The sequence below is a fragment of the Podarcis pityusensis genome (genome assembly GCF_964106645.2).
Source record: "Podarcis pityusensis genome assembly, chromosome: 5".
Classification (NCBI taxonomy): domain Eukaryota; kingdom Metazoa; phylum Chordata; class Lepidosauria; order Squamata; family Lacertidae; genus Podarcis; species Podarcis pityusensis.
Genome location: NC_138032.1, coordinates 90,556,692 through 90,583,811, shown reverse-complemented (window position 1 = coordinate 90,583,811; position 27,120 = coordinate 90,556,692). Strand labels below are relative to the sequence as shown.

At 48.3% G+C, this 27,120-nt stretch overlaps 1 protein-coding gene across 1 annotated transcript; it reads left to right on the top strand.

Moving 5' to 3' along the window:
- Positions 1-1,108: 1,108 nt before the first annotated feature.
- ZNF488 (zinc finger protein 488) lies at positions 1,109-27,120 on the top strand. Its single transcript, XM_081005574.1, has 4 exons — positions 1,109-1,243; positions 18,749-18,971; positions 21,592-21,823; positions 25,750-27,120. The coding sequence occupies exons 2-4, from the start codon at positions 18,756-18,758 to the stop codon at positions 26,898-26,900; spliced, it is 1,599 nt and encodes a 532-aa protein (XP_080861700.1). The 5' UTR covers positions 1,109-1,243; positions 18,749-18,755; the 3' UTR covers positions 26,901-27,120.

The window sequence follows — 27,120 nt, the reverse complement described above, 5'->3', positions numbered from 1 at the left end:
CTAGTTTTCTGTCAATCCTACCAATGTATGTAACTCTTGACAATAGCTTTTCAACTAAATTATTTCCCCATTCTTTATTAAAGAGGTCCTCTTCCTGGTTTCTAATTCTGCCTGTAAGCTTTGCCATCTTGACGTCGTTCATCAGTTTTGTCTGCCACTCTTCTTTGGTGGGAGTTGTAGATCCTTAGGATCATCTAGTCCAGAGGTCTGCAACCTTTAAGACAAAAAGAGCCACTTGGACCCATTTCCGAAGGAAAAAAAAACTGGGAGCCGCAAAACTCATCATTATAAAAATAACGCACGCACCACCCCCATGTGACGTCACAGCCAGTACAGTGCCCGCCACAGTGGGGAGTGTTGGGGCGCACAATGCGCCTCCTCCCCTCGCTAGTATCCGCCCCAGAGCCGCGGCAAAGGTGTAAAAGAGCCACATGCGGCTCCGGAGCCGCGGGTTGCAGACCCCTGATCTAGTCCAACCCACTGCAAAACACAGTCAGTGGCTCCATGAGTGCGGGATTTCTGTATAAGCTAAGCCAAAATCCCTTATTTTGGCTGCTGATCCCTAATTTTCGAGGCTGCTGGTCCCTTATTTTCAAATCTGTAAGTCGACAGCTATGGCCCAGACGGGGCCCTCATTGCATTGCAGAGATGGAAGGGAGGGGTTCCAAGGGTCATCTAGCCCAACCCCCTGCGATACCAGAATGCCAGACTGTCGTCCCTCCGGTAAGTGGAGACAAAATCGCAGGGGCGGGTAGGAACCATGGGCGTAGCCAGGATTTATGGGGTGGGGTGGGACAGGATTTATGTTAGAGACCCGCTCCCTCGGCTACCCCAGTGGTAGGAGCCTGGGGAAAAGCTCGGCCCGTGGGGGCGAGACTGCAGCGGGCGGCGTGAATCCCCCCCCCCCAGCCTGCCCCGTCGAGGGAGCTTTGGGGATCCCCCTGGAGAGGCGCTTCCGCGGCGGGTGGCTTGGTCCGGGCGATGGCCTCCGGACAGACGGCAGCCAAGTGAGGGCTGAGCCGCCTCTGCGCCGCCTCCGCCGCCCCCCTCTGGGCTGCACTGAGCGCCCCGTCGAAACTCCTCCTCCTCCCGCGGACGAATCCCCGCTGGCTTGGCTACCGGGAGCAGAGCGGGGAGAGCAGGGGGCTCCGGCTGGACGTCTCCCGGAGATGCAGCCGACGGGGCGGGTCTGAGCACCAGCTGATGCCCATCCGGCTAGCGAGCCGCGCTTCGACCCTCCCAGGTAAGTAAGCGGGTTAAGATGGGTTTGAGCGGCGGGGAGGGGGCTCTCCGCCAAAGGACCCTTTTGCCCGACGAGGCGTGCTTGCGAGGGAGTGTGAATCCGCATTCGGTTCAGCGGGACTTCCTCGCGTGCTTATATAATAGGATCGCAGCCTTCGAAATGCCTTAACGTTCGGGAGTGGTTTGGATCCAGGCGCTCTTCCGACGGCACTGTCGAAGGGGCGTCCCTTGGAACCGCCGGGAGGTTTCTTTGGGGAGGGAAACCCGCAGAGAACTCACCCGCCGGAGGCAGACCTGCTGGAAAGCACCAGGGACACATCCCATAATAGCACGTTTGCAAAATTAGCGACCACCCGGCTTCTGAAGAGCTTTTCAAACCAGGCTTTCAAACATCAAATTGGAATACTGCAATGCTGCCTGAATCGCAGGATCTGACATCCAGGTTTTGTTTCTGGGCTTTGGAATAGATTTCAAATACTCCCGTCTCCCTGTGTGGAATTTGGATTACAAGGAGTAGCTGAACACGGATAATGTGAAATGATGAACTATCTCTGGATGCTTGGCTTAGATCTTTCTTTATATCTTTTATTTGGGATGCTAAGGAGAGTTCAAAACACAGCAGGATTTGCTTTTGAGGAAACATGCGTAGGGTTTTGCTGTTATCTTTTCAGGGCTGTTATCTTTTCAGGGCTGATACAAAAGGTTGATTTTTTTTTTGTACTGTTAACTTTTAATGCTAAATTGCTTTGCAGTAATGATAAATGAAAACTAATAACGAAACTTACTTAAATTGTGGATACCAAAATTTAATACCTCTTTTATTTAGAATAGAGGAAGCGTTGGGAGTAATCATAACCCTTTAGGGAGAATGAATGGTGTAATTTAATCCATGTTTCTAATAAAGCTCTTAAGCAAAAGTAGGGAAAACAAAGGATTTTTTATATATCTGTTGGCATTGAGAATGGGCAGGTGAACCGAATCTTTAGGTTTTGAGAGATGTCTGTGCATGTTGTTACAATTTATAGTAGACGGAATACCATTTCAGAAGATATCTGCCATATTACTTGCTTTCCTGACATTGTTGAAGAGTGTACTTGACATTTTGGACAAACATTTGTTACCGGAAAATCCGAGGGCTCCCTTGGACAAATGAAGACACCGACCAGGGCAATACAGAGCAAAACAGCAGCCAGTAGGCTTGGTCTTTATTGAAGAAAGACTGTCGCGACAGGGCTCCCACCGTCCACGAGGTGAAGCAAGATGGAAGCCCGGAACAATGGGAGACCCCAACTTTTATTAACCACTAATCCCCTTGACTACACCCCCAGAATTACATCATATATACATCATGATTTTATTAAAGAATAGGAGGAGTCGAGGAGGAGCTACCCAGGTAACCCGAGTATCCTGACACCCGGCAGGGACCACCTCTCCCCCTCCCCATATGAGTCATTTCCATAAACAAAGGAATGAGCGAAGTCTTCCTGCCCCCTGAGGGGAATCCGGTCAGGGTCCTTTGTCGGAGTCTGTATTGAATACACTACCGTATGCAGTTTATTGTGTTCCTGATAGCATTTCGTCTGAGCCCTTCCCGATGGTTATCAAGGTTGCCCCGCCATCCGGAGAAGGGCCGTTGTGTACGTGACTGCGCGGTTCAAGGCTTATGGCCGATCAATCCCAGCTCACCCCCCTTTGATAGTCCTTGTAGTATGCAGTGAAATAAAAGTGGTCCGGTGAAAATCCATGGTACGGCTGATTTTTGGTGAATTTGTAAGGAATATAGTCACTGAAGTTCAAAGTACTTTCCTCTTTCGGAAACAACTTGCAACATTTTGATTAGATCAGTCATGGTCCATTGAACTCGGAAACAATGAATTGGGAGCTGTCAAAAGGTGAGGGAACAGACGCTCGCAGCCTGCAGTACCAGCGTGGCCGCCACAAGGGGCGCTGTTCGATAATGCTGATTGGTTGAGGCGGCCGCTGTTTAGCCTAGAGTTCGGTCGTCCGGTCTACTCTCAATAAAGATAGAGCGGCGCGGAGCGCTAAATAGAGTGTTGTCAATGCAGCGCTTCCTTATTTACGGAAGGCTTTTAAGAGATGGCCCTCTAAAGAGACATCTCTAGGGTCAGGGAGGGGAGATGCGTGTGTGTGTGTGAATGTGGTGCTTGTGCGATACAAGTGTTAATGGAAGGGGGGGGGGTGGTTTCCGGCGACAGTTCCCCCCTTCGGAGATAAGATTGCGAAGGCAGGGAAGCCGCGCAATCCTTTTCTCCGCACAAATCAATAAAAGTTTGACATGCCATACCTAGAATCCAGGTTCTGGAAGTCCTTTAAGGGCCCCATTTCGATGGGGTTCGTCTGGGTTCCTGATGCCGGTGGTCTGTAGGTGATAGTCGACCGCGAGCGAGGGGTTGGAAGGCAAGAGTCGCAAGCTTGACAGCACATCGGGAAGCAGTGGATCGCGCAGCAGAAAACAGCAATACAGATTGTCAGAGTAATGAGGACCAAAAGTCCGTTCCCTAGGAGTTGTTTTATCCAGCCAGACCCAGGTAGCCAGCTCCACAACTGGGTATCGGAGAGTCCTTCATGTTGGATGTCTTTAAGTCCGTCCGTTAGTTTATGGATGTTGTTAAGATGCCCGGTAATATTAAGGGTTTGATCAGACACGTGTGTGCAGCATTCAGTCCCGACAAGGGCACAAACGCCTCCAGTCGAGGCGAGAACGTAGTCCAAAGCAAGGCGGTTCTGTATCGAAGTCTGCCTGACTTCCGTTAACTCTGTCAGGATAGCTTGGGTAGCCGCATTGGACTCCTCCATGAAATTTAACAGGATGTCCGTTAACTTAAGGATATCGACGTGGTTGGAGCCGGCCCCATATGCGGGAAAGAGAGCCCGACCATAAGTTTCACTATTGGCTGCTACGTCGGAGAGTTGTGACAAGTCTTTTGCCCTCTTATTGCGCCTCCTTCCGGAGGGTAGATCTTGGGTGACCCGGACTCCAGGCAAGATTAGACCGAGATAACAAGTGCCGCGGGAGTGGGGGCTGGCCCATACATAGCCGCGGTGGCCGCAAACCCAGAACAACCCCTGTAGGCACGAGTCTATACGCCCGGTGAGGAAGGTACGGAAGAAACACTGGGAGACCGGGGAGGGGCTCCAGGAGTCGGGTAAGGTCATAACGCGTTTCCATGCGGACATCAAGCTGGGTTGGATAGAGGGGTTACCTTGGTGCCACAGGGTGATCCTCCCGTTTAGAGCAACGTCAATGGTGTACTTACAGGTGCTGTCGCCGATGACCTTGTCGTTCCCGCTGAATTTCCGGCAAAGGTCGCCGGTTGTGGGTCCGGTTAGGTAGATGTACTGGTGTGTCAGATTCACCGCAGTCAGGTTCCAGGATTGCACATTAGCAGAGAGATGTTGTTGTAGGGTGAGAGGTACTCCAAGAAATGGTATGCCACTGTAGAGGTGTGAGGGGGCATTGGCGCAGATCCAGCACTCTTTGGTTGCTGTCTGTTTTGCAATTTGAGAGATCAGTTTTACGTAGGTGTTGGAATGCCAAGTGGACAGAAAGTCATTATTTTGAGGGTTTTCGGATATTGACAGTTCCCCCCTTTGTCGAGGTGCAGTACCGGGGGGGTGAAGGGGGTCTTGACGGAGTAGGTAGGTGAGGTTTGTGGTGAGGCCCCCGCACCTTTGGGGTCCGGTAGTGTCCCATTCTGCCGGAGGCATAACGGAGTAATGCCAGCCCTCGAGGTACGCTTTCCCGTCCCAAGCGGAGGCGAGTCCGATGTCCCAGACGCAGCAGTACCTCCGGAGGCAAACTCCTTGTAGGATGGTTTGGCGGGGAGCGGAGTCTACTCGTTGGCAGTAGAATCCATGAATTAGGTGGTCTGTGGGGTGATTCCGGTCAGTGTAAACTGAGTCACCACCCCCGTTGTCTATAAGTGTCCAGTTTAGAGTTTGTTCGAGTGTGCCATCAGAAAAGAGTACGTAAGATCCATTGAGGCAGTGGGCTCTGTACCAAGGGCCATCTGTGGTGAGGGTGAGTCTGCCAAGGGGAGTGTAGGAGGGCGAGCGAATAAAAAGTTCCCAGTTTTGGTGAGTAGCGAGGGTCGGTAGTATGGAATGTCGAAGGAGAACGCGGGTTTCGGGTAGGCAGAAGTCAAAATCTCCTAGGCGGTCTGGTGTCCCTCTTTTCACCATATCAACGATTCCAAAGTCCAGATATTTGTATTCAGTTTGTAATCCAGGGCATGAGATGTGAGTGGTTATGGTGTGTTGAGAAAGGGCAGATGTGATAGAGAGGATGAGGAAGGTGGGTACAGTTGTTGTCATTGTGAATAGCGTTGTGAAGTGGAGCTGTCAAACAGTGGAGTTGTCAAACGTGGAGCTGTCAAACTGCCGAGCTGTCAAATGTGGAGCTGTCAAACTGCCGAGCTGTCAAATGTGGAGCTGTCAAACTGCCGAGCTGTCAAATGTGGAGCTGTCAAACTGCCGAGCTGTCAAATGTGGAGCTGTCAAACTGCGTGTGTTTTACGGAGTTTGAGACGAATTGGGGGTTGCTCGTCCTGATTGGCTGCCGGGATGATTTCGGAGGTCCAAGTGGTTGACGAATGTGGTGGGTCCGGTCCGGTCTGTTGGGCCCGATATGTGCCCCGATCTGGTCCGGTCTGTTGGGCCCGATTCGTGCCCCGATCTGGTCCGGTCTGTTGGGCTCGATTCGTGCCCCGATCTGGTCCGGTCTGTTGGGCTCGATTCGTGCCCCGATCTGGTCCGGTCTGTTGGTCGTCCTCTGTATCGGTATCGCTGTCTGGCGGTCGGTCTGGGGTGCAGTATGGTGGGTCGTCAGAGGGAGGCTCGGGTGGCGAAGCGGGTTTGCAGCGGGTGTGATGTAACCAGGCTGTCTTCTCTGCTACCTTAACGGAAGTTGGAGTGGTTAAAAGTACTTGGTAAGGGCCCTCCCAAGTGGGCTGTAGGGGTACCTTATGGTAAGTTTTCGCTAGTATCCAATCGCCTGGTTGGTACGGGTGGATGTTTTCATCTAGAGGAATATTTTGACCTGAGGCTGCGTATCTGTGAAGATCAATGAGTTGTTTTTGGAGTTGTATTACGTATCTAGTTAACTCTGACTCGCCCACCTCTAGTTCTGATGTTGGAAACTGGGTGTTATATACTGGGGAAGGCCGTCCGAATAGTAGTTCGTAGGGAGATAGTTTGAGATTTCCGCGGGGGCATGCTCTTAAGTTATGGAGGACTAATGGAAGGGCATTTACCCATTTGATGCCGGATTCTTTGCAAAGTTTTCCCAGCTGAGACTTAAGCTGCTGGTTCATTCTTTCGACTTGTCCGGAGGAAGGAGGATGGTATGGGGTATGTAATTTCCATTTGATTCCGAGGGCAGTAGCAATTTGTTGGATTATATCTGATGTGAAATGTGAACCCCTGTCGCTGTCTATGTGCCTGGGAACCCCAAAGCGAGGTATGATTTCTTGTATCAGAATTTTTGCAACAATGTGCGCAGTTGCTCTGCGAGTAGGGAAACATTCTACCCACCCAGTCAACTGGTCTATGATTACTAAAGCATGTTTGTAGGCTTGGCACGGGGGTAGGTCTATGAAATCTATTTGAAGGCTTTCGAATGGGACAAAAGCCCATGGTCTGGCCCCTGGCGGGCATCTGGCGGTATGTTTTGGGTTAAAACTCTGGCAAGTATGACAATTCTTTACGGCTGCCTTAGCGGCCAGTGTAAGACCTGGGGCATACCAGCAGCGTTGCATCGTGTCGATAAGTTTCTCCCTTCCCCAGTGGGTACGTTGATGGAGAACTCTCAAATGTTTAGGTACCCATAGCTTGGGCATTATGAGTCTTTTATCCGGATAATACCAAATGCCATTTTCCAAGTGAGCCCCTTGTTCTTCCCATACTTTAACTTCTTCTGGGGTTGCAGTCTGGTACATCTCAGTAAAATTTATATCGGATAGAACCTGTGGTCCCTGGAACTCATTGTCTGTGGAGAGGGGCTCGAGGGCTGCTTCTTGTGCTGCGCTGTCAGCACTTCGGTTCCCAGTTGAGACCGGGTCCCTGCCTTTCGTATGTGCCTTGCAGTGTACTACTGCAATAGCCTCAGGGAGATGGATGGAGTTCATAAGGCGCTGTACTAGGGATGCGTGTGCGATTTGGGTACCTGCAGCAGTCAGAAACCCTCTCTGTAACCAGATTTGTCCGGTGGCATGCACCAACCCGAAACAATACTTAGAATCTGTGTAGATAGTGATCCTCTTGCCAGCCCCTAGTTCGCAAGCTCTGATCAAAGCGATAAGTTCAGCTGCTTGTGCGCTGTATTTTGGATTGACAGGTCGTGCTTCTAGAATGTCACTATGAGTAACTACGGCGTACCCACTTTTCCGTTGCCCTCCCACAACTTTGGAGCTCCCATCAGTGTATAAGATGAGGTCAGGGTTCGTTAAAGGGAGGTAATCGAGGTCTTCTCTGGGTTTTTCGAGGTGACGAACTATTTGAGAGCAGTCATGATGCGGTGTGCCATCGTCGGGGAGGGGCAGAAGGGTCGCGGGATTCAGGGAGTTTACTCTCTTGATGGTGACGTTGGACGGACTGAGGAGAATGGCTTCGTATTTGTTTAGGCGTTGTATCATGAATCGTTGGCACCCTTGTAAGCTAAGTAAGGTAGCTACAGCGTGGGGAACGTTCACGGTTAAGTCGTGTCCCAGGACTGTTTCTTGCGCCTTTTCTAAAAGTTGGGCTGCCGCTGCTACAGCTCTCAAGCATCCCACGTTTCCCAGTACTGTAGTGTCAAGTTGAAGGCTGTAATAAGCCACAGGCCTGTTCCTCCCCTGGAACGGTTGGGTAAGGACACCCGAAGCTACTCCCTTGTTCTCATGTACATACAAAGAGAAGGGTAGTCTATAGTCAGGGAGTCCGAGGGCGGGCGAGGATCTTAGTTCTCTTTTAATAGATTCAAAGGCTTCGAGTGCCTCAGCGGACCATTGTAGTTGGTCTGGGGAGTTATCATGTGTCATTGCTGTAAGGGGGCGGGCGAATTCTCCATAGCGGGGGATCCACGCCCGGCAGAATCCGCTCATCCCTATGAATCCTCGGAGCTGCCTTTTTGTTTTAGGTAAGGGTAGTTTTGTTATTGCCTCAATTCGATCCGTAGTTAAAGCGCGGGTGCCCTCTCCCAGTATGTGACCAAGGTACTTGACCTCCTTTTTGCAATATTGTATCTTTTTCGGGGATACCTTATGTCCCTTGTGTGCTAGTATGTTTAGGAGAGTTATGGTGTCATTTTTGCAGGATTCTAGGTCACGCCCACAGAGTAGGATGTCGTCTACGTAGAGCCTCAGAGCAGAGCCTCCTGGCAGGGTCACATCTGCTAAATCTTGATGTAGTATGGACGAAAAAATTGCTGGGGATTCTACATACCCTTGGGGTAACCGGGTCCACGTTAGTTGCCCTGTTTGCCAAGTGAAGGCGAAGAGGAATTGGCTTTCGGGATGTACGGGGATGCTGAAGAAGGCAGAGCATAGATCTATGACAGAGTACACCACAGTTCCCTCCGGAATGGTGCTGAGGAGATGGTGGGGGTTGGCAACGACGGCATGCCTCGGAATAACAAAAGAGTTGATGAGTCGAAGATCCTGTACCAAGCGCCATTTAACTGGATTGGTATTAGGCTTCTTGACGGGAAGTAGGGGGGTATTGCAAGGGGAGGCACATGGGACTAGAACTCCCATTCTCAAGAATTCGTCGATCATCGGGGTGAGTCCTTCAATCGCCTCTGGGGGAAGCGGGTATTGTTTAGTGCAAGGGAAGGGCAAATCGTGCCTGTAGTTTACTTTCACCGGGGTTGCAGATTTTAAAAGTCCTACCGAGGTGGATTCGGTTCCCCATAAGGAAGGGGAGACATTGTGTATGAGTTCGGGCGGAAGATCAATGTTGGTATTTTGGGCTTCCTGTAGAACTCCTTGGAAATTAAAGATGGACTCATTCGGCATGTGTAAATAAATACCTTCCTGACCACATTGTATGGTGGCATTTAATTTGCAGAGCAGATCCCTCCCCAAGAGGTTGACGGGGCTAGAAGTTAGCAGGAAAGTGTGTTTTACGGATAGAGGTCCAACGGAGACATTTGCGGGTTTAGAAAGAGGACAACTCCGAGGAATTCCGTCCAGTCCCATTACAGTTCTGGTCTCTTCCCCGGGGGCTAAATGGCTGTTCGTGAGGGTGGAGTATGTGGCTCCGGTATCCAAAAGGCAATTATAGGATTGCCCATCAATTTGCATAGTGCAGATGGGATCGGAAGAAGACAGTTGTAAAACCGGGCAGAGGAAAGAAAAGGAGGCGGGATCTGCTTCTGATTGTCAATGCGGTTGGTATTCGTCCATTACCATTTCATGGGCTGTATTAATGGTGCGGGTGGCTGTTTTAAAGGGATTCTGAGGATCTGGAGTGGGGTTCCTGGGTCTTGGTTGTGGAGGGGGAGGACCCGCACGATATTGCGTCTGGGTCATGGGTTGAGGGTGTCCATATGGGAAGTTCGATTCCCTGGGTTTCGGGTGTAGGGGTTCCTGATAATCTGGTCTGTAAGTTGTAAAGTCTCTATAGTCAGGCCTAGGAATTTCTGGTAGGAGGGGGCAAAATCTTCTTATGTGCCCTACTTCCTCGCAATTGTAACAAACGCGCCGGTCTCGAGAGTCGGGTCCCTTTGGTTTGCTTTTGTCTTTGTAAGGGGGAGCCGCTCCTGCATAAGCTAACACTCGCGGAGAGTCGGGTTTCTGATCTTTCTTCCTCCGCTCGTCTCTGGAATTAAAGACTGACTTGGCGATGGAAAGAATTTCGGTTATAGTCTTTCCGTCGTAACCCAGGTGTGAGTTTAGGGCTTTCCTTATATCTGCAGTTGCTTGGTCCTTGAAGAAGCCTTTAACTATGACTTCATGTTGAGGACTCTCCGGGTCTATCCCGCCCCAGGTTTTGATAGCAGAGACTAAGCGGGTGTAATAGTCGGACGGGTGTTCTTCAGGCCCTTGGAGGACAGCTTGGACTTTTGTCCAATTTACAGTTCGCTGACCAGCAGCTTTGATTCCATCTAAGATGGCCTTTTTGAAAATTTTTAAGCCCCATATGCCGTTGTCTGTGTTATAGTCCCAGTCAGGGTCATTAAGTATCATCTGTGCGGTCAGTGGGGTCATCGAGGCGGGACGATTTGGTTGGTAGCCTTCTCGGGTTAGAGCCTCCCCCGCCTTTGCTAGTATTTCTCTCTTTTCTGCCTCGTTAAAGAGGGCCCCAAGTAACATATGCACATCTGCCCATGTAGGGTTATGAGTAGAGAAAATGGTGGCCACCTGGCGGTGGCATTTGTCAGGGTCGTCCCTTAAAGAGGGCATCTTATCGGACCAATTCATCAAATCTGAAGTAAGGAAGGGCTGATGAGTAAAAACCATGCGAGGTGGGTCTCCTGCCCTGACTGGGGGTATGGGTAGTGCTCGCAGAGGGAAAGCGCCTTCTATTTCCCCGTTCTGCAGATTATCTCTGTTCCTAGTTCTGCTGGAGACGGGTCCCTCTCTTTCTCCGTTTAAAAGTTGCCCGTTAAGTAAGGGTCCGAGATCCAAGTCTACTTGGTTTTCCCCTAAGATGGGTGTGCTTAAGGATGGGTCGGGCAGTGAGGCATTCGGTATGTTTTGAGAAGGGGCAGCAGCGGGTGGGTTTATGACGCTTCCTGTCGGTCCCGCACCCCCTTCACCAGATCCTGTTCTGTTCCCCGTCCCGGGTTCTGGCAGTCGGGGAGCCCGTGGTTCGGGGTAATAGAAGGGAACGAGAGTCCTATCCAATTGTTCTTCTTGGGCTCTAATCTCGTCATATGGAGGGGGTCTGGTAGGTTTTAAAACAGCCATCTGACGGACAACTTGGGACTGCTGCCGGTGAAATAGTTCGCGGGCTTCAACGAAAATATTTAGGTAGTATAGTTGTCGGGGCTTCTCGTCGGCTAAATGGGACTTAAGTGCTTGCATTCTTATGAGGTTAAAGGAACCATGAGGCGGCCATTGGGAAGGTGGTTCCAGGTGGTGGGTAAGAGCGACCCACGAGATGTTACAGAGGTCCCTCAGTTTGGATTTTGAGAGTCCCCTTCTCCCTCTCAACTCCTTCCAATTGAGGAGGACAAATTGCAGAGGGGTATCGGAGTCCTCTTCAGAGCGGCAAGGCTTCCTCGAAGCCTTGTCGCCAGGAGGAGTCCAGTCAGAGTATTGGGAAGCGTGGGCTCCCATTACTCTATTCTACAAGAACGGGGTTTTGCGGACGATGTGCACTACAGACAAGAAGACGGACAGACGAGGGGAAAACACAAAGACAAGGGGAGAAGATAAAAAAATAGTGTTCTTTCAGTAATTTAGGTACCTCAATTTATTCCTACTGAACTTAATCCTGCCTGCTATCGAACCATAACTAACCTATCATCAATAATTCTCAAACATCAACCTTGAACTCACGGGTCTCTCTCTCTACCCGATGCACAAACAAAATCCTCAAATTCTACTGCAGTACTGCCTCTACAACTGGTCCTAGTGTGGGGCCCCAATCCGTGAGCCACCCCTTCTACCCTCCACGACAGCCTCCTGCCTAGCCTTTGAGACTAAGTTCGGAACCCCTACTGGACGCTTGCGCAATGCAGTGCCAGATCAAGGTCCGAGAAATTGAGAGTTTGGAAAGGAAACAAACGACCTTGCGTTCTCACGTACCCGGGTCATCCCTAACAAAGGTCGCCGGGCAGGAGGGGCGGCTTCGTTTGCATAATTAGACGAGAAAGAGAGAGAGAGAGAGAGATGTTTGGACGGACGCCTCTGGACGACTCCGATAGAGGAACGTCAGAGAAAAAGACAATAAAGGGCCACGCTTCCCCGGACTCAATTCCAAGACGGGAAACGGGGGAGAAAAGGACAGATAGGTTAAGGCGTACCCGGACGACTCCGAGGGGTGACGCCGGAAAACAGCAAAAGTACCACAATTTCCCCGGACACACTCCGCGTAAGAAATTGAGGGGAGAGACAGAGAAAGGTGTTGACGTTCCTAGACGACTCCGAGGGGTAACGTCAGACAGTAAAGCTCCGCGATTTCCCTGGCCACTTTCCGAAAGGGGAGAATCGGGGTAGAAAAGGACAGAATTTTTTTGAACGTACCCGGACGACTCCGAGGGGTAACGTCAGAAATGAAAGAAGGAAAGTCTGGCTGTCGTGGGGACACTGCTTCTCCAACCCCCCCTCCCAATGTGTTTTACTTCAAACCATACTCACGTTCGAAGATGTCCCCCGCAGATCCCGGGATCCTTTTCTTTTAGCCGGCTTTACCTCGCCTTTGCTCTCCCTGGTCGGGCTTCCGGTGACGGTTGATTACCGCCCGCAAAGAAGAGGCAAGGAGAGGAAGGAGGATTCCTGGGCTAAGGTTGCCCAGCGGCGCCCGATCCCCTCTATCTCCCCCCTCACCTTCGCAGGAGAACCAAGTGTCCCAGAGCACGGTCGCCAATACTGTTACCGGAAAATCCGAGGGCTCCCTTGGACAAATGAAGACACCGACCAGGGCAATACAGAGCAAAACAGCAGCCAGTAGGCTTGGTCTTTATTGAAGAAAGACTGTCGCGACAGGGCTCCCACCGTCCACGAGGTGAAGCAAGATGGAAGCCCGGAACAATGGGAGACCCCAACTTTTATTAACCACTAATCCCCTTGACTACACCCCCAGAATTACATCATATATACATCATGATTTTATTAAAGAATAGGAGGAGTCGAGGAGGAGCTACCCAGGTAACCCGAGTATCCTGACACCCGGCAGGGACCACCTCTCCCCCTCCCCATATGAGTCATTTCCATAAACAAAGGAATGAGCGAAGTCTTCCTGCCCCCTGAGGGGAATCCGGTCAGGGTCCTTTGTCGGAGTCTGTATTGAATACACTACCGTATGCAGTTTATTGTGTTCCTGATAGCATTTCGTCTGAGCCCTTCCCGATGGTTATCAAGGTTGCCCCGCCATCCGGAGAAGGGCCGTTGTGTACGTGACTGCGCGGTTCAAGGCTTATGGCCGATCAATCCCAGCTCACCCCCCTTTGATAGTCCTTGTAGTATGCAGTGAAATAAAAGTGGTCCGGTGAAAATCCATGGTACGGCTGATTTTTGGTGAATTTGTAAGGAATATAGTCACTGAAGTTCAAAGTACTTTCCTCTTTCGGAAACAACTTGCAACATTTTGATTAGATCAGTCATGGTCCATTGAACTCGGAAACAATGAATTGGGAGCTGTCAAAAGGTGAGGGAACAGACGCTCGCAGCCTGCAGTACCAGCGTGGCCGCCACAAGGGGCGCTGTTCGATAATGCTGATTGGTTGAGGCGGCCGCTGTTTAGCCTAGAGTTCGGTCGTCCGGTCTACTCTCAATAAAGATAGAGCGGCGCGGAGCGCTAAATAGAGTGTTGTCAATGCAGCGCTTCCTTATTTACGGAAGGCTTTTAAGAGATGGCCCTCTAAAGAGACATCTCTAGGGTCAGGGAGGGGAGATGCGTGTGTGTGTGTGAATGTGGTGCTTGTGCGATACAAGTGTTAATGGAAGGGGGGGGGGTGGTTTCCGGCGACACATTGAACAAAGATACTTTGTTAAGCAGCAACACACATATTGTGAGAATCAAAGGCAGGGTGGAGTTTGTTTCGATCATCCTTTTTTTCTGGAGAAAATATTTACTCAGTTAAGAAAAGAGCAACTCTGGATCTCTGCAATTCTACATGGCAATGCTTCTTCTTTTTAGGCAATTGAGATTGGCTAAGTGCGACTGCATTGCTGTATTGTTTTTGAACGTCGAATTGTACCAAAATGAGAGGATGACCGCATTTTCTGTGCCGTGAATCTGGGATCATCCTTTGCTAAAATTCCTAGGGACTCTCCCTAGAGTGGTGTTTCAGTGCAGGTGTCTTTTGCAACAGCTTCTTGATGCGACAATAGCGCATTAGTTGTGGATTTATTTTGCTTCAGTTTGTCCTGTGATGCTTCTGCAAAGCTACGCGTTATTGCCGTCTGGAAGGGCCACATCACAACAAGGGCAGAAGAAAAATAAACCGGAACATTTGCGGTATAATAACTTACGAGATGTCAGCAGGAAGTGATGGAATATGCGCCACCTGGAAGCGAAGCCCCCCCCCAACATTTGCAGGCACAAACAGCATGGAAAGCGGGTTGCGTGTGACCTCCCTGATAGCATCATGAGCGCAAAGCATCATTAATCCGTAATATAACGGATGTCTGGAGGAGTCCCAAGTTTTGTTAAAGCAGTGATTTCCCTTAGATGGCATTCTGTATGACAGGGGTGACAAATAACTAGGAGTATCCCAATCCCTCCCTAAAGGACTAATCCTGCTCATCTCTCCAGACAGCAACCCATATCCTTCTCCAGGTGACTATAAATGCAGAGCTGGCTTCTTGCCTGGACCTCAAGCTCAAAGGGGGCCACAGAGTTAGACACTTGTTACCTTGTTTTCATAGGCGCCAGACTAAGGTGTTGACATGCACTCTCGGCTTAGAGTTGCAGATTTAAGCAAATAAGAGATGTGATTTTGTCAGAGACTTGGGGTCTTTGGTATTCAGTGTTGTGTTCTTCTGCCCTGCCTGCGCAAACATTGCAGCTTGCAGGTAGAGCGATCTCCATTCGCTGAGTGGAGGTTCTCAAAATCCCCCCTTCTGATGCAATTTGGGGGTCACAAGTGGCGTGTAGGGGTAGGAGAAGTGAAAAACGCATCATTGTGCAATTGGAAGTCCTTGTGCAGGGCTTCTGATAGGTGAATCCCACCCATAAATGATTTACAGATTTTGTCATGTTGAAGAGTCAAATGTTTTCAGAAATATTGATTTTAAAAATGGTTTTGCTGGCGCAGGATTAGACCGTGATGTCACCTCAGATCCTTTGATTTTATAAACAAACAACTCAATCTTTTCTTGGGTCCCTTTTTGTGTTGTCATTTTTTAAAAATGACAACTAGGGGTCTCAAACGGTGGAAGTGGCCTGGGTCTCTCGGCTTCTGCGGGGGTCCTGCCTCCAGAATCACTTACATTCTTCTTGCTTTAGTCTCCAGCGTCGTGGCCTGGGGTTCCACCCTTGTAACTCTACCGAGAGAAAGAAATTCTTCAGGAAGTTCCTGTTCAGGGATGGCAAGGAGTCACAATGACTCTCCCTGTTGCCCAGTCTTTCTTAACCTTTTTAAAAAAAGCCAGTGTCCTCATTTAGCTAATATAAACATCCCACACCCCCTCTTCAAACTTGGCTCCCCAAATCATTTCATTTGATTTTCACAAAGCATCGAAATTTATATTGGACGTTGAGACACATTGATCCAGCCTCTTGGGACTGGCAACACCTAACCAATTGGGACACAGTTGTTTGAATAAAGGGAGGTATTGTGGCAAGTTGAATAAAGGGAGGTATTGTGGCAAGTGCTGTCAGTCCCAGAGTGCAGCCGCTGCAGCACTGATTCTGAGCAGAGCTCTCCTTTTTTATCATCCTGTTCTCCCTTGCCCCCCAAGCATTCCCAATGCAGATGGAATTGCTGCAAATTTTACCTGCTTTGGAGATGTACAGGGCACCTGGGTCCTGTTGATCCCAGTCTGTGTGTCTCACAACTTCACATGCCCTGAAACAACAGCTTTGCAGTTGCTCTTTGCTTGGTTTACGCACTCTGCAACGTCTTGGTTTCTGAAGTGTAGGTCTGAAAACCTTCACAAAACTTATTTAGGGTTGTAACTGCCTCCATTGGGACGTGGGTGGCACTGTGGGTTAAACCACAGAGCCTAGGACTTGCTGATCAGAAGGTCGGCAGTTCGAATCCCCACGACAGGGTGAGCTCCCATTGCTAGGTCTCTGCTTTTGCCAATCTAGCAGTTCTAAAGCACGTCAAAGTGCAAGTAGATAAATAGGTACCGCTGCAGAGGGAAGGTGCGCTGCTCTGGTTTACCAGAAGCGGCTTAGTCATGCTGGCCACATGACCCGGAAGCTGTACGCCGGCTCCCTCAGCCAATAAGCGAGATGAGCGCTACAACCCCAGAGTCGGCCATGACTGGACCTAATGGTCAGGGGTCCCTTTATCTTTACCTTTAACTGCCTCCATTGAGCCAAGCGCACTGCACTTTAAACCGCTGGGCTGATTTGGGGCTGTAACTGCTTCCATTGTGGCCCAAGTCATAGCTGGTATTTAAGGGAGGGAAGAAGAGCACTAGAAATAGTTTTTAGAAGCATTGTTTGTTCCTTATTTGAAGACTTTCACCAAGTTGCTTCATCTTTTTCACCTTTTCTACTATATCTGAAGGGAGGTTTCTCTATTTCCCAACTGATATCACTCAGCTGTAAGCTTCAGGATTGTGTTTGGATGAGGGAAAGGTCATGCAAGGAAAAGTTCTTCCACCCCCAACCAGTGTTTGAAATTAGCCAGGCGCCAGGCGCATTTTGCACCCGACTTTCGACCACTTGCAACCAAGTGAAGATGTCTGGGTGCTGCGATGATGCCTGACATCTCCATCATCTGGGGAACTGTTTTTTCACACACAAATACCCCACCCTATGGAATTCTATCTGTTATATTTAATCTGCACAATCGGAATGAATTTCTGGAACCAAATTGCTTTTTCTGTGCAGCCTGAGCAGGAGCAGTCACTATTAAGAAAATGAGGTCAGAATAGGTCAATATATATGTGGACTATCCCTGAATCGAATTGTTTTTTCTTCCTTAAGTTCTCAAAGCTCTTAACCTAGCTCAAGATTGTCATCTGAACTAGCCAGATGTTTAACCGAGAAGTCCATCATTTGAAAAAGAAGACTCTAGAGTATTCTTGCTCCAAAATGGCAACTAGACTTTCCATTTTGGCGACCGCAACCTTGGTTTAAGGAGCCATTTGGCACCTAGCTTATATACCTGTGCTTCTAACACAGCCCCCAACACTTCTTGTTGTTGTTTAGTCGTTTAGTCGTGTCCGACTCTTTGTGACCCCCTGGACCAGAGCACACCAGGCACTCCTGTCGTCCACTGCCTCCCGCAGTTTGGTCAAACTCATGCTGGTAGCTTCGAGAACACTGTCCAACCATCTCGTCCTCTGTCGTCCCCTTCTCCTTGTGCCCTCCATCTTTCCCAACATCAGGGTCTTTTCCAGGGAGTCTTCTCTTCTCATAAGGTGGCCAAAGTATTGGAGCCTCAGCTTCAGGATCTGTCCTTCCAGTGAGCACTCAGGGCTGATTTCCTTCAGAATGGATAGGTTTGATCTTCTTGCAGTCCATGGGACTCTCAATAGTCTCCTCCAGCACCAGAATTCCAAAGCATCAAGCCTTCTTTATGGTCCAGCTCTCACTTCCATACATCACTACTGGGAAAACCATGGCTTTAACTATACAGACCTTTGTCGGCAAGGTGATGTTTCTGCTTTTTGAGATGCTGTCTAGGTTTGTCATTGCTTTTCTCCCAACAAGCAGGCGTCTTTTAATTTCATGGCTGCTGTCACCATCTGCAGTGATCATGGAGACCAAGAAAGTAAAATCTCTCACTGCCTCCATTTCTTCCCCTTCTATTTGCCAGGAGGTGATGGGCCCAGTGGCCATGATCTTCGTTTTTTTGATGTTGAGCTTCAGACCATATTTTGCGCTCTCCTCTTTCACCCTCATTAAAAGGTTCTTTAATTCCTCCTCACTTTCTGCCATCAAGGTTGTGTCATCTGCATATCTGGGGTTCTTGATGTTTCTTCCGGCAATCTTAATTCCAGCTTGGGATTCATCCAGCCCAGCCTTTCGCATGATGAATTCTGCAAATAAGTTAAATAAGCAGGGAGACAATATACAGCCTTGTCCTACTCCTTTCCCAATTTTGAACCAATCAGTTGTTCCATATCCAGTTCTAACTGTAGCTTCTTGTCCCACATAGAGATTTCTCAGGAGACAGATGAGGTGATCAGGCAGTCCCATTTCTTTAAGAACTTGCCATAGTTTGCTGTGGTCGACACAGTGAAAGGCGTTTGCATAGTCAATGAAGCAGAAGTAGATGTCTTTCTGGAACTCTCTAGCTTTCTCCATAATCCAGAGCATGTTTGCAATTTGGTCTCTGGTTCCTCTGCCCCTTCGAAATCCAGCTTGCACTTCTGGGAGTTCTCGGTCCACATACTGCTTGAGCCTGCCTTGTAGAATTTTAAGCATAACCTTGCTAGCGTGTGAAATGAGTGCAATTGTGCGGTAGATGGAGCATTCTTTGGCACTTATTCCTGATCAAATTAGCAGCCCCCATGTAGCTGCTCTGGAAGCAAACCTAATATGGAAGCAGCAGACGTGGGAGATCCTGATCACAAACATATTGAGTCACATGTTGTTTAGCTCATAAGAAACATAGTCAGACTTGCAATTAAAATCCCGTGGGTGACAAATGTGTACACAGTGGACCTGCCTCTACTTATTCTCTGTAGACACTTTAATTCTTTGCTCCTTACAGGTTTGCAATGGAACTTACACTTTTAACAAAAGAATTCAGGACGAGCGATAACAGACTTCTGCCGCAGCATTTCCCAGACGTATTAGCAACTGTCCACACCACTCAAGAAATTCCAGAGGAAACTATTTTGGGGCCGTGCCTGCTGCACGATGCGCAGTTGGACACTGTGGCTTTTATTGCGCTCAAGTGCTCAGAGAAAAGAAACATCCATTATGTCATCAAGGTAAGAGGCTGTTCAGAAGAGTCCTTTTGCATGACTCCAGAAAGTGATTCTGAAACGAAGCCAGCTAGCTTTTGATAGGCACTCTAATCCTAATTGTGAGCTAAAGTAATGAGAATGGTTACTGTATTGTGATATTTGCAATCATTGGGATCATTTCCCAAGGGGCCCAGGCACACAGGATTTTCTGTCCTGTTGGGATTTAAGGCTAAACAGTGAATTTAATTTTTTATTCTATTGACCCTTACTTACTTACTTACTTACTTACTTACCCAATTATTTATTATCAATTTTTCCAAATTTATAACACATCAGTGTCAAATTACAACTAATGTAATACAATGCTAATAACTATACAATACAATACAACTACAGTCATACCTCAGGTTGAATGCGCTTCGGGTTGAGCATGTTCGAGTTGCGCTCTGTGGCAACCTGGAAGTAACGGAGCGTGTTCCTTCCAGGTTTTGCTGCTTGCGCAGATGCTCAAAATGACGTCATGCGCAGAAGCGGCAAAAAGTGACGCGCGCATGCACAGATGTATCGTCGCTGGATACGTTTGCTTCTGGATGCGAACGGGACTCCGGAACGGATCCCGTTCGTATCCAGAGGTGCCACTGTATACAATAAATAATGTAATACAATGGCTTCCGACCATTGCTTTTGGGGATTTCCCAGCAAGGAATAAGTACAGTCATACCTCAAGTTGTGTCTGCTTCAGGTTACGTGTTTTCGTGTTGCGACCCACGGCAACCCGGAGGTACCGAAACGGGTCACTTCCGGGTTTTGCCGCATGCGCAGAAGTACTAAATCCTGCTTCGCGCATGCACAGAAGCGCTAAGCTTGAACTGCTTGCGTCAGTTCCGTGTTGCAGACGGGCCTCCGGAACGGATCCCATCCATAACACGAGGTTCCACTGTAGTCCCACAATTTTTTTTTGCAAATTCTTGCCATTGTATCACTGAGCTCTCATAGTAAGCCATAATAAAGGCCATAGAAAGATCCAGCAAGTTGACTATGGTGTGATTGTCCCTGCTGACCTTGAGGTGACGCCGCCAACCAAATCCTGAAATGCAGTCCAAGTGTCTTCCCAAAGCCTAACCCTAGCACCTAGGAAGTGACCTTCCTCCCAGAAAGAAAGTACAGTGTACCTCGGGTTACATACGCTTCAGGTTACAGACTCCGCTAACCCAGAAATAGTGCTTCAGGTTAAGAACTTTGCTTCAGGATGAGAACAGAAATTGTGCTCCAGTGGCGCAACAGCAGCAGCAGGCCCCATTAGCTAAAGTGGTGCTTCAGGTTAAGAACAGTTTCAGGTTAAGAACGGACCTCCAGAACGAATTAAGTACTTAACCCGAGGTACCACTGTAGCTCACTGGAGAATCTACATGGATTGATTTTAGTCGGGCCAACTGGTGAGAGCTCCACCATGAATACTTGAAGAAGGCAGCTATTGAAGGATGAGAGCAAAAGAGTTAGGTGTGCACAGCATCCTAATAAAAGGGTGAAATGTCTATTCTTTCTGAAGCTTATGTGGGAGGACATGTTCATCACCGTTATGGATGTATTGTCAGGGGCTGGACTGAGGAAGAATGGTGGGGACTGCCCTCCATTCTCCTGAACCTTCCTGAGAACAGGAGGACAGTATAGATTTAGAACAGTGGTTTGCAGAAGGTCACAGTTCACAGGCTGCAGTGGGGAGAAGCTGGGAAATATTGGGAGAGCAGCAGGAAGAAGAAGCACCACCAGGGAGAGCTATCAGACTCAGTGTCTTTGGAAAGCATTCCTGACCGCCCTCCATCTCCCAGGACTAGGCGGCCATTGAGAGTTGTAGAACAGAAAGCTCACAGGCAGAAAGCACAGATCAGCTGACGCAGGGATGACGTAGAGTAGGAGAGACGGAGGGGAGGCGACTTTACTCGGAGCAACACCATTGTCTTAGGGAGACGGCATTCCTTCATCTCTCGCTGTGAATATTGAATAAATTACTTGGTAAGAACTCCTTTTGTTTATCTGCTTCTTGGCTGCCACCGTGAGAGGAATCCGGAAGCCTGACGTGTATCCATTAATATGGCAGCACTCACACAAAACTTCTTTTTGAAAATTACAAGGAAGATTACAAACTATTCATGTACGCAACGACTGCCGCTAGAATCTTAGTGGCTCAGAAATGGAAATCCCAAGAAATCCCAACTTTAATGGAGTGGCAGACAAAAATGTTTGAATACATAGAATTGGCGAAATTGACTTATAAGATTCGGAACCAAAAAGAAGCAAAGTTCGAAAAGGATTGGAGTAAATTTGTTGAATATATACGGAGTAATTGTAAGAATTTAAAAACTGTAGCAGGATTAATGTAAATCTTGTGATGTGGATGGAGTGTAAATAAGAAACTGTAAGAAAAGATTTGAGACATGAAAACCCATTGAAGGGATGGAAGGAAGTCCGGGCGCAATAAGGCGCAGGGTAAATAAGAAGACATACAAATTTTTGAATGTAAGAGTATTTGTTTTATTTATTGTTACAAAAAAGGAATAAAAAGTATTGAGGGGGAACCTTCTTTTTAAAAATAATAATAATAAACAGAACAAAACAGTGAATTTCTCCACTTTTGGCCCTATAGGTAGATGCCACATCAGTGCAGAATCCTGGTGGGTTTCCTTGGATGAGGTTGGTTCAACCAGCGTCCAACAAGAAAGAGCAGAACCTAGAAGCCTACTTAAGGAATAGCCAGCTGTACTATCGCCCTACGAGGAAAATACACCGGAATGAGGAACTCCTGGTTTGGTATGATGAGGAGCTCTCCGGGCTTCTGGGATTCAACGAGATTAAAGCCAGCAGACGACTCCACAGTGGTGAGTGTAGAAAGCCCATCGTCTAGCTAATGTGCCAAGTGGAATTTTCATTCTTTGGGAAGTGCAAGCCATAATTCTTTGCTTATCACCCACCTTGGCTTGCCACTCCCTTGGAGGGCTTGCACGTACGACATTTTGTCTGGGACACCATCCTTCTCTTCCTAAATAGAAAGACAGACACGTTCAGAATCAGTAGAGCCTGGCAGTAGCATCTATTGTATTCGAATTACCTGAAGGAACGTCTCCACCCTCATCGCTCAGCCCGGACACTGAGGTCCAGATCCAAGGGCCTTCTGGCGGTTCCCTCACTGCAAGATGTGAGGTTGTAGGGAACCAGGCAGAGGGCCTTCTCAGTAGTGGCGCCTGCCCTGTGGAACACCCTCCCATCAGATGTCAAGGAAATAAACAACTATCTGACTTTTAGAAGTCATCTGAAGGCAGCCCTGTTTAGGGAAGTTTTTAATGTTTGATGTTTTATCACTTTTTTATTATTATATTCTGTAGGGAGCCACCCAGAGTGGCTGGGGAAACTCAGCCAGATGGGCAGGGTATAAATAATAAACTTTTATTTTATTTTATTTTATTTTTTATTTTTTTATTTTGTATTGCAATTAAACATACTCGAGAAGGCAAGAGTGTATTGCAGCAATTTAAGATCAGCACATTTATTATGACATAACCCATGGGTAGGCAAACTAAGGCCCGGGGGCCAGATCCGGCCCAATCGCCTTCTAAATCCGGCCCGCAGACGGCTCGGGAATCAGCGTGCTTTTACATGAGTAGAATGTGTCATTTATTTAAAATGCATCTCTGGGTTATTTGCGGGGCCTGCCTGGTGTTTTTACATGAGTAGAATGTATGTTTTTATTTAAAATGCATCTCCGGGTTATTTGTGGGGAATAGGAATTCGTTCACCCCCCCCCCAATATATATATATAGTCCGGCCCTCCACAAGGTCTGAGGGACAGTGGACTGGCCCCCTGCTGAAAAAGTTTGCTGACCCCTGACATAACCTAACTAGATTCCGCTTCATCAGATCCACTGAAAGAAATGGCCAGATATGTCGCAGAAAAAAGAGCTATCAAAATGAGCCTTGGCAAATAATTTCCTAGTCCACATCTGCCTATCTTAGCTGGGGAAGCCTTCGTCTGAAAATCCAGCTCCCCAGGAGCTCACTCCAGCTGTGGAGCTTGTCTTCATGTCACTTGGGGGGATGACCCACTGGTGCGCGCCAGGGGCAGGGAGCTCCAGCCCAGCCCTCCCCGCTGATGTGACGCCAGCCCCGATCTGCTTTGCAAGGTTGGCATCAAAGGTGGCATAGCTGCTGCTTTCTCCTCACGGGCCCCAGAAAAATGTGCCCAGGGCCATTGGCCCTGAAGCCAGCCCCCCCCCCCCCCGCTACGCCCTTGGTTCACTCTGAGGTCTTTCCTAACACCTAACACTTCCACCTGTGGGAACTGATGTGTTAACAAATCCTGCAGAGCATCAGTAAGATAGGGTTGTTGTTGTTTCGTCGTTGTTTAGTCGTGTCCGACTCTTTGTGTCCCCATGGACCAGAGCACGCCAGGCACTCCTGTCTTCCACTGCCTCCCGCAGTTTGGTCAAATTCATGCTGGTAGCTTCGAGAACACTGTCCAACCATCTGGTCCTCTGTCATCCCCTTCTCCTTGTGCCCTCCATCTTTCCCAACATCAGGGTCTTTTCCAGGGAGTCTTCTCTTCTCATGAGGTGGCCAAAGTATTGGAGCCTCAGCTTCACGATCTGTCCTTCCAGTGAGCACTCAGGGCTGATTTCCTTCAGAATGGAGAGGTTTGATCTTGCAGTCCATGGGACTCTCAAGAGTTTCCTCCAGCACCAGAATTCAAAAGCATCAATTCTTCGGCAATCAGCCTTCTTTATGGTCCAGCTCTCACTTCCATACATCACTACTGGGAAAACCATAGCTTTTACTATACGGACCTTTGTTGGCAAGGTGATGTCTCTACTTTTTAAGATGCTGTCTAGGTTTGTCATTGCTTTTCTCTCAAGAAGCAGGCGTCTTTTAATTTCATGGCTGCTGTCACCATCTGCAGTGATCATGGAGCCCAAGAAAGTACAATCTCTCACTGCCTCCATTTCTTCCCCTTCTATTTGCCAGAAGGTGATGGGCCCAGTGGCCATGATATTAGTTTTTTTGATGTTGAGCTTCAGACCATATTTTGCGCTCTCCTCTTTCACCCTCAATAAAAGGTTCTTTAATTCCTCCTCACTTTCTGCCATCAAGGTTGTGTCATCTGCATATCTGAGGTTGTTGATATTATTACTAATAATCCATAGAACTCCTCACCAGGGCAGACTTGGACATTATGGTGCCCTGAGCTACGTCAAAATTTGGCACACACATGCCAGCCCTCGCGCCCTGCCAGGCTTTGGGAAGGGGGCATCAAAGTTATTGAAATATATTTAAATTTGTGTGTAATGATGCAATGTTTCTTATAAGAATATATCTTTTTTTCCCATGCCTTGTTGCTATAAGATACATTGCTGTTATTCCCGTAGCTGAGATACAGTGATTCTGCATTGCTTTTCATGGTGGAAGATGTTAGACAGATGTCCTAGAAGCAATTTTTTTCAGGGAGGGCGTTTGAAGAACTGACAAGAGATGAGGTTCTAGGGCTAATTGACAAATTAAGGATTAATGTCATCCTATCCAGTTGGCATACACCTGAGAGCCCCCTAAGAGAACTCAAGTGTGAAATTGCTCTTCTCCTAACAAAAGGAGCTTGTAACTAAAATCGAGTTTGTTACTAGAGAATTGGAGAATAACCAAAATAATGCCAGTTTTTAAAGAGGGATGCAGGGGGAGTGAGGAATTTTAAGTGCAACATCTGTTCCAAGTACAGTTTTACTTTGCTTTTCAAATGCCTTGGGAGTTGAACGTTTTGGTTTCCAAACGATCGAAAACCGGAAGTGACTGTTCCGGTTTTCAAATGTTCTCTGGAACCCAAACATCTGATGCGACTTTTGTGGCTTCTGATTGGCTTCCTGCAGCCAATCAGAAGCCGCGCCTTGGTTCCCGAATGTTTTGGAAGTGGAACGGACTTCCGGAACAGATTCCATTCAACTTCCAATGTACCACGTCTATTGGTTGAAAGCATTATTAATAATATTATTAAGCATATAAAAGAACAAGCCTTGCTGAGGAAGAATCATGCCTTCTGCAACAGAAGTCTTACATTCCCAAACTTTTAGATTTGTTGAGACTGTCAATAAGCATAAGAATTGGGATAATGACGCAGATATGATCTATGATTTAGATGATCCAACTCTGCAATTCCATGACTTTCTTTTTTAAAAAAATTTTTTATTAATAATTTCAATATAGCAAATTATCATAACATATCATCTTCATCATTCCCCCCAATTTTTCCCCTCCCCCCTCCCCCCCAAAAAACCCTCCCTCCCTCTCCCCCAAGACTTCCCTCAGTTCCTCTCTCTGATTTTTCAGCACATGTTGTTCTCTGCATATTGTAAAATTGTAAAGATCCTTAAATTGTCTTTCTATTATATTAACAGTCAATAAATTTGTGTATGTTTATTCAAAACCTGCCAAGGAGTCCAGTTCATTTTGGTTTTTTTTTAAGTAGTTTGTAAAAAGTTCCCAAAGTCACAGTTGTCCTCGTCTTGCAATTTGTATGTCAGTTTCACCAGTTCCATCAATTTCTCTTGCCATTGTTCTTTTGTCGGGGTTTCCTCATTCTTCCATCCTTGAGCTATTAAGACTCTTGCTGCCGTTATTACATACATAAATAAATTCTTTATTTTCTTTGGCAATAATGAGTTGAAGAAAATGTTTGTGAAAAAAACCAGAGGCATTTTTGTTAGGGATTGTAGGAAAAGACCTGACCTGCAATTCTGTGACTTTCATGACTTTTCTTTCTGCCTAGAGTTGGATTGCCCGAACTGCAAGCAAGTATTCAAATGGGAACACCCCTTTCTGTCTCACGCCCGCTTCCTATGCTTCCCAGAGAACAGCGCCCAGCTCTGGAGAAACCTTTCTGCCCCAAAGACGACGAAAAGCAGGTTGGTAGGACAACCCACAAACTTCCACAGCCTGGCTAGGGACCTGGAGTTCAAAATGGCCACTTGGAAAGACGATTCCCACGGGGAGAGGCGGATGAACTGCGACGACGTGGAGAATGGCCTGAGCCAGAAGGCTGTGTTGTTGGAGAAGACAAACCACCTGCACGGAGGACAGCACAGCGGGAGTAGGGACGAAGGAGTTGCGCAGCAGGTATCAGGGGGATCTTTCTGGAAGCTCGGCGCAGGAAAACAAATGTCTGTCAAGAAGCATGCTCTCCTCCTGGAGCAGAAGGAGAGTGCGTTCACTGAAGTGAGGCAGATAAAGGAGAAGATGAAAATGGAGAAAGCCAAGGCGCTGGAACAAGGAATTGAGGAGGCTCACCCTGGCAGGGACCCTGTTCCGTGTTCCCCTGGCAGTGCATTCTCCTTTGTGTGGCCCAACCGAGGTACCAGGGAGCCAAAGAGTGCTTTCAGCAAGCCAGCTAGATGCCTGCTGGACAGGAGGACAACGGCAGCTGCCCCTCACCCTCTGAGCGACTTAGCAAAAGGCCCAGGGGAGTTGTCAGGATGCGTCAGTGCCGCGGACGTCATGCGTTACAGCGCCCTTCTGGCTTCGAAGTTCCTGGCGAGTGACTTGAACAGCTCCCCGTTGCTGCCGCCGGGCCTCGTTCAGCGCCACCCTTATACCTCAGGGCTGTGGCCCAGGCAGATGGGAGAGCAAAGGCAGACCACGCCCACCACAGCCTCGACTCCCTCGTCCGCTTCCTTGACTCTCTTGCCTCCCACCTTCACCTCCTTCAGCGTCGCGGCCCAAAACTGGTGTGCCAAATGCAACCTCTCTTTCCGCATGACGTCCGACCTGGTGTTCCACATGCGCTGCCACCACAAAAAGGAGGGGGCTTCGCCAGAGTCTCCACGCAAAAGGAGGCGGGAGGAGAAGCTGACCTGCCCCGTGTGCCAGGAATATTTCCGGGAACGGCACCATTTATCTCGGCACATGACTTCTCATAATTAGGCCCTCACTTGTACCGTCGAGATGGGTCAGATGTGTGCGTTGATCAAGCTGTTTCTGCTAGATTTCACCATGATTTTCCAAGAGCCAGGCAATCTGCAGTGATTTCTTTGTTTTTCAGATGTGGGGAGGGGGACTATTACTACAGGAGCTCCAGGAAGATATGTCCCTGGAAATTGAGCACTGTTGATATGCTTCCAAGGAAATAAAAGACTGAGACATT

Coding starts and splice junctions, on each gene's coding strand:
- ZNF488 (XM_081005574.1), top strand. CDS start 18,756: ATGGAACTTACACTTTTAACAAAAGAATTCAGGACGAGCGATAACAGA. Junction 18,972..21,591: donor ACATCCATTATGTCATCAAG/GTAAGAGGCTGT, acceptor TTGGCCCTATAG/GTAGATGCCACATCAGTGCA. Junction 21,824..25,749: donor CAGCAGACGACTCCACAGTG/GTGAGTGTAGAA, acceptor CTTTCTGCCTAG/AGTTGGATTGCCCGAACTGC.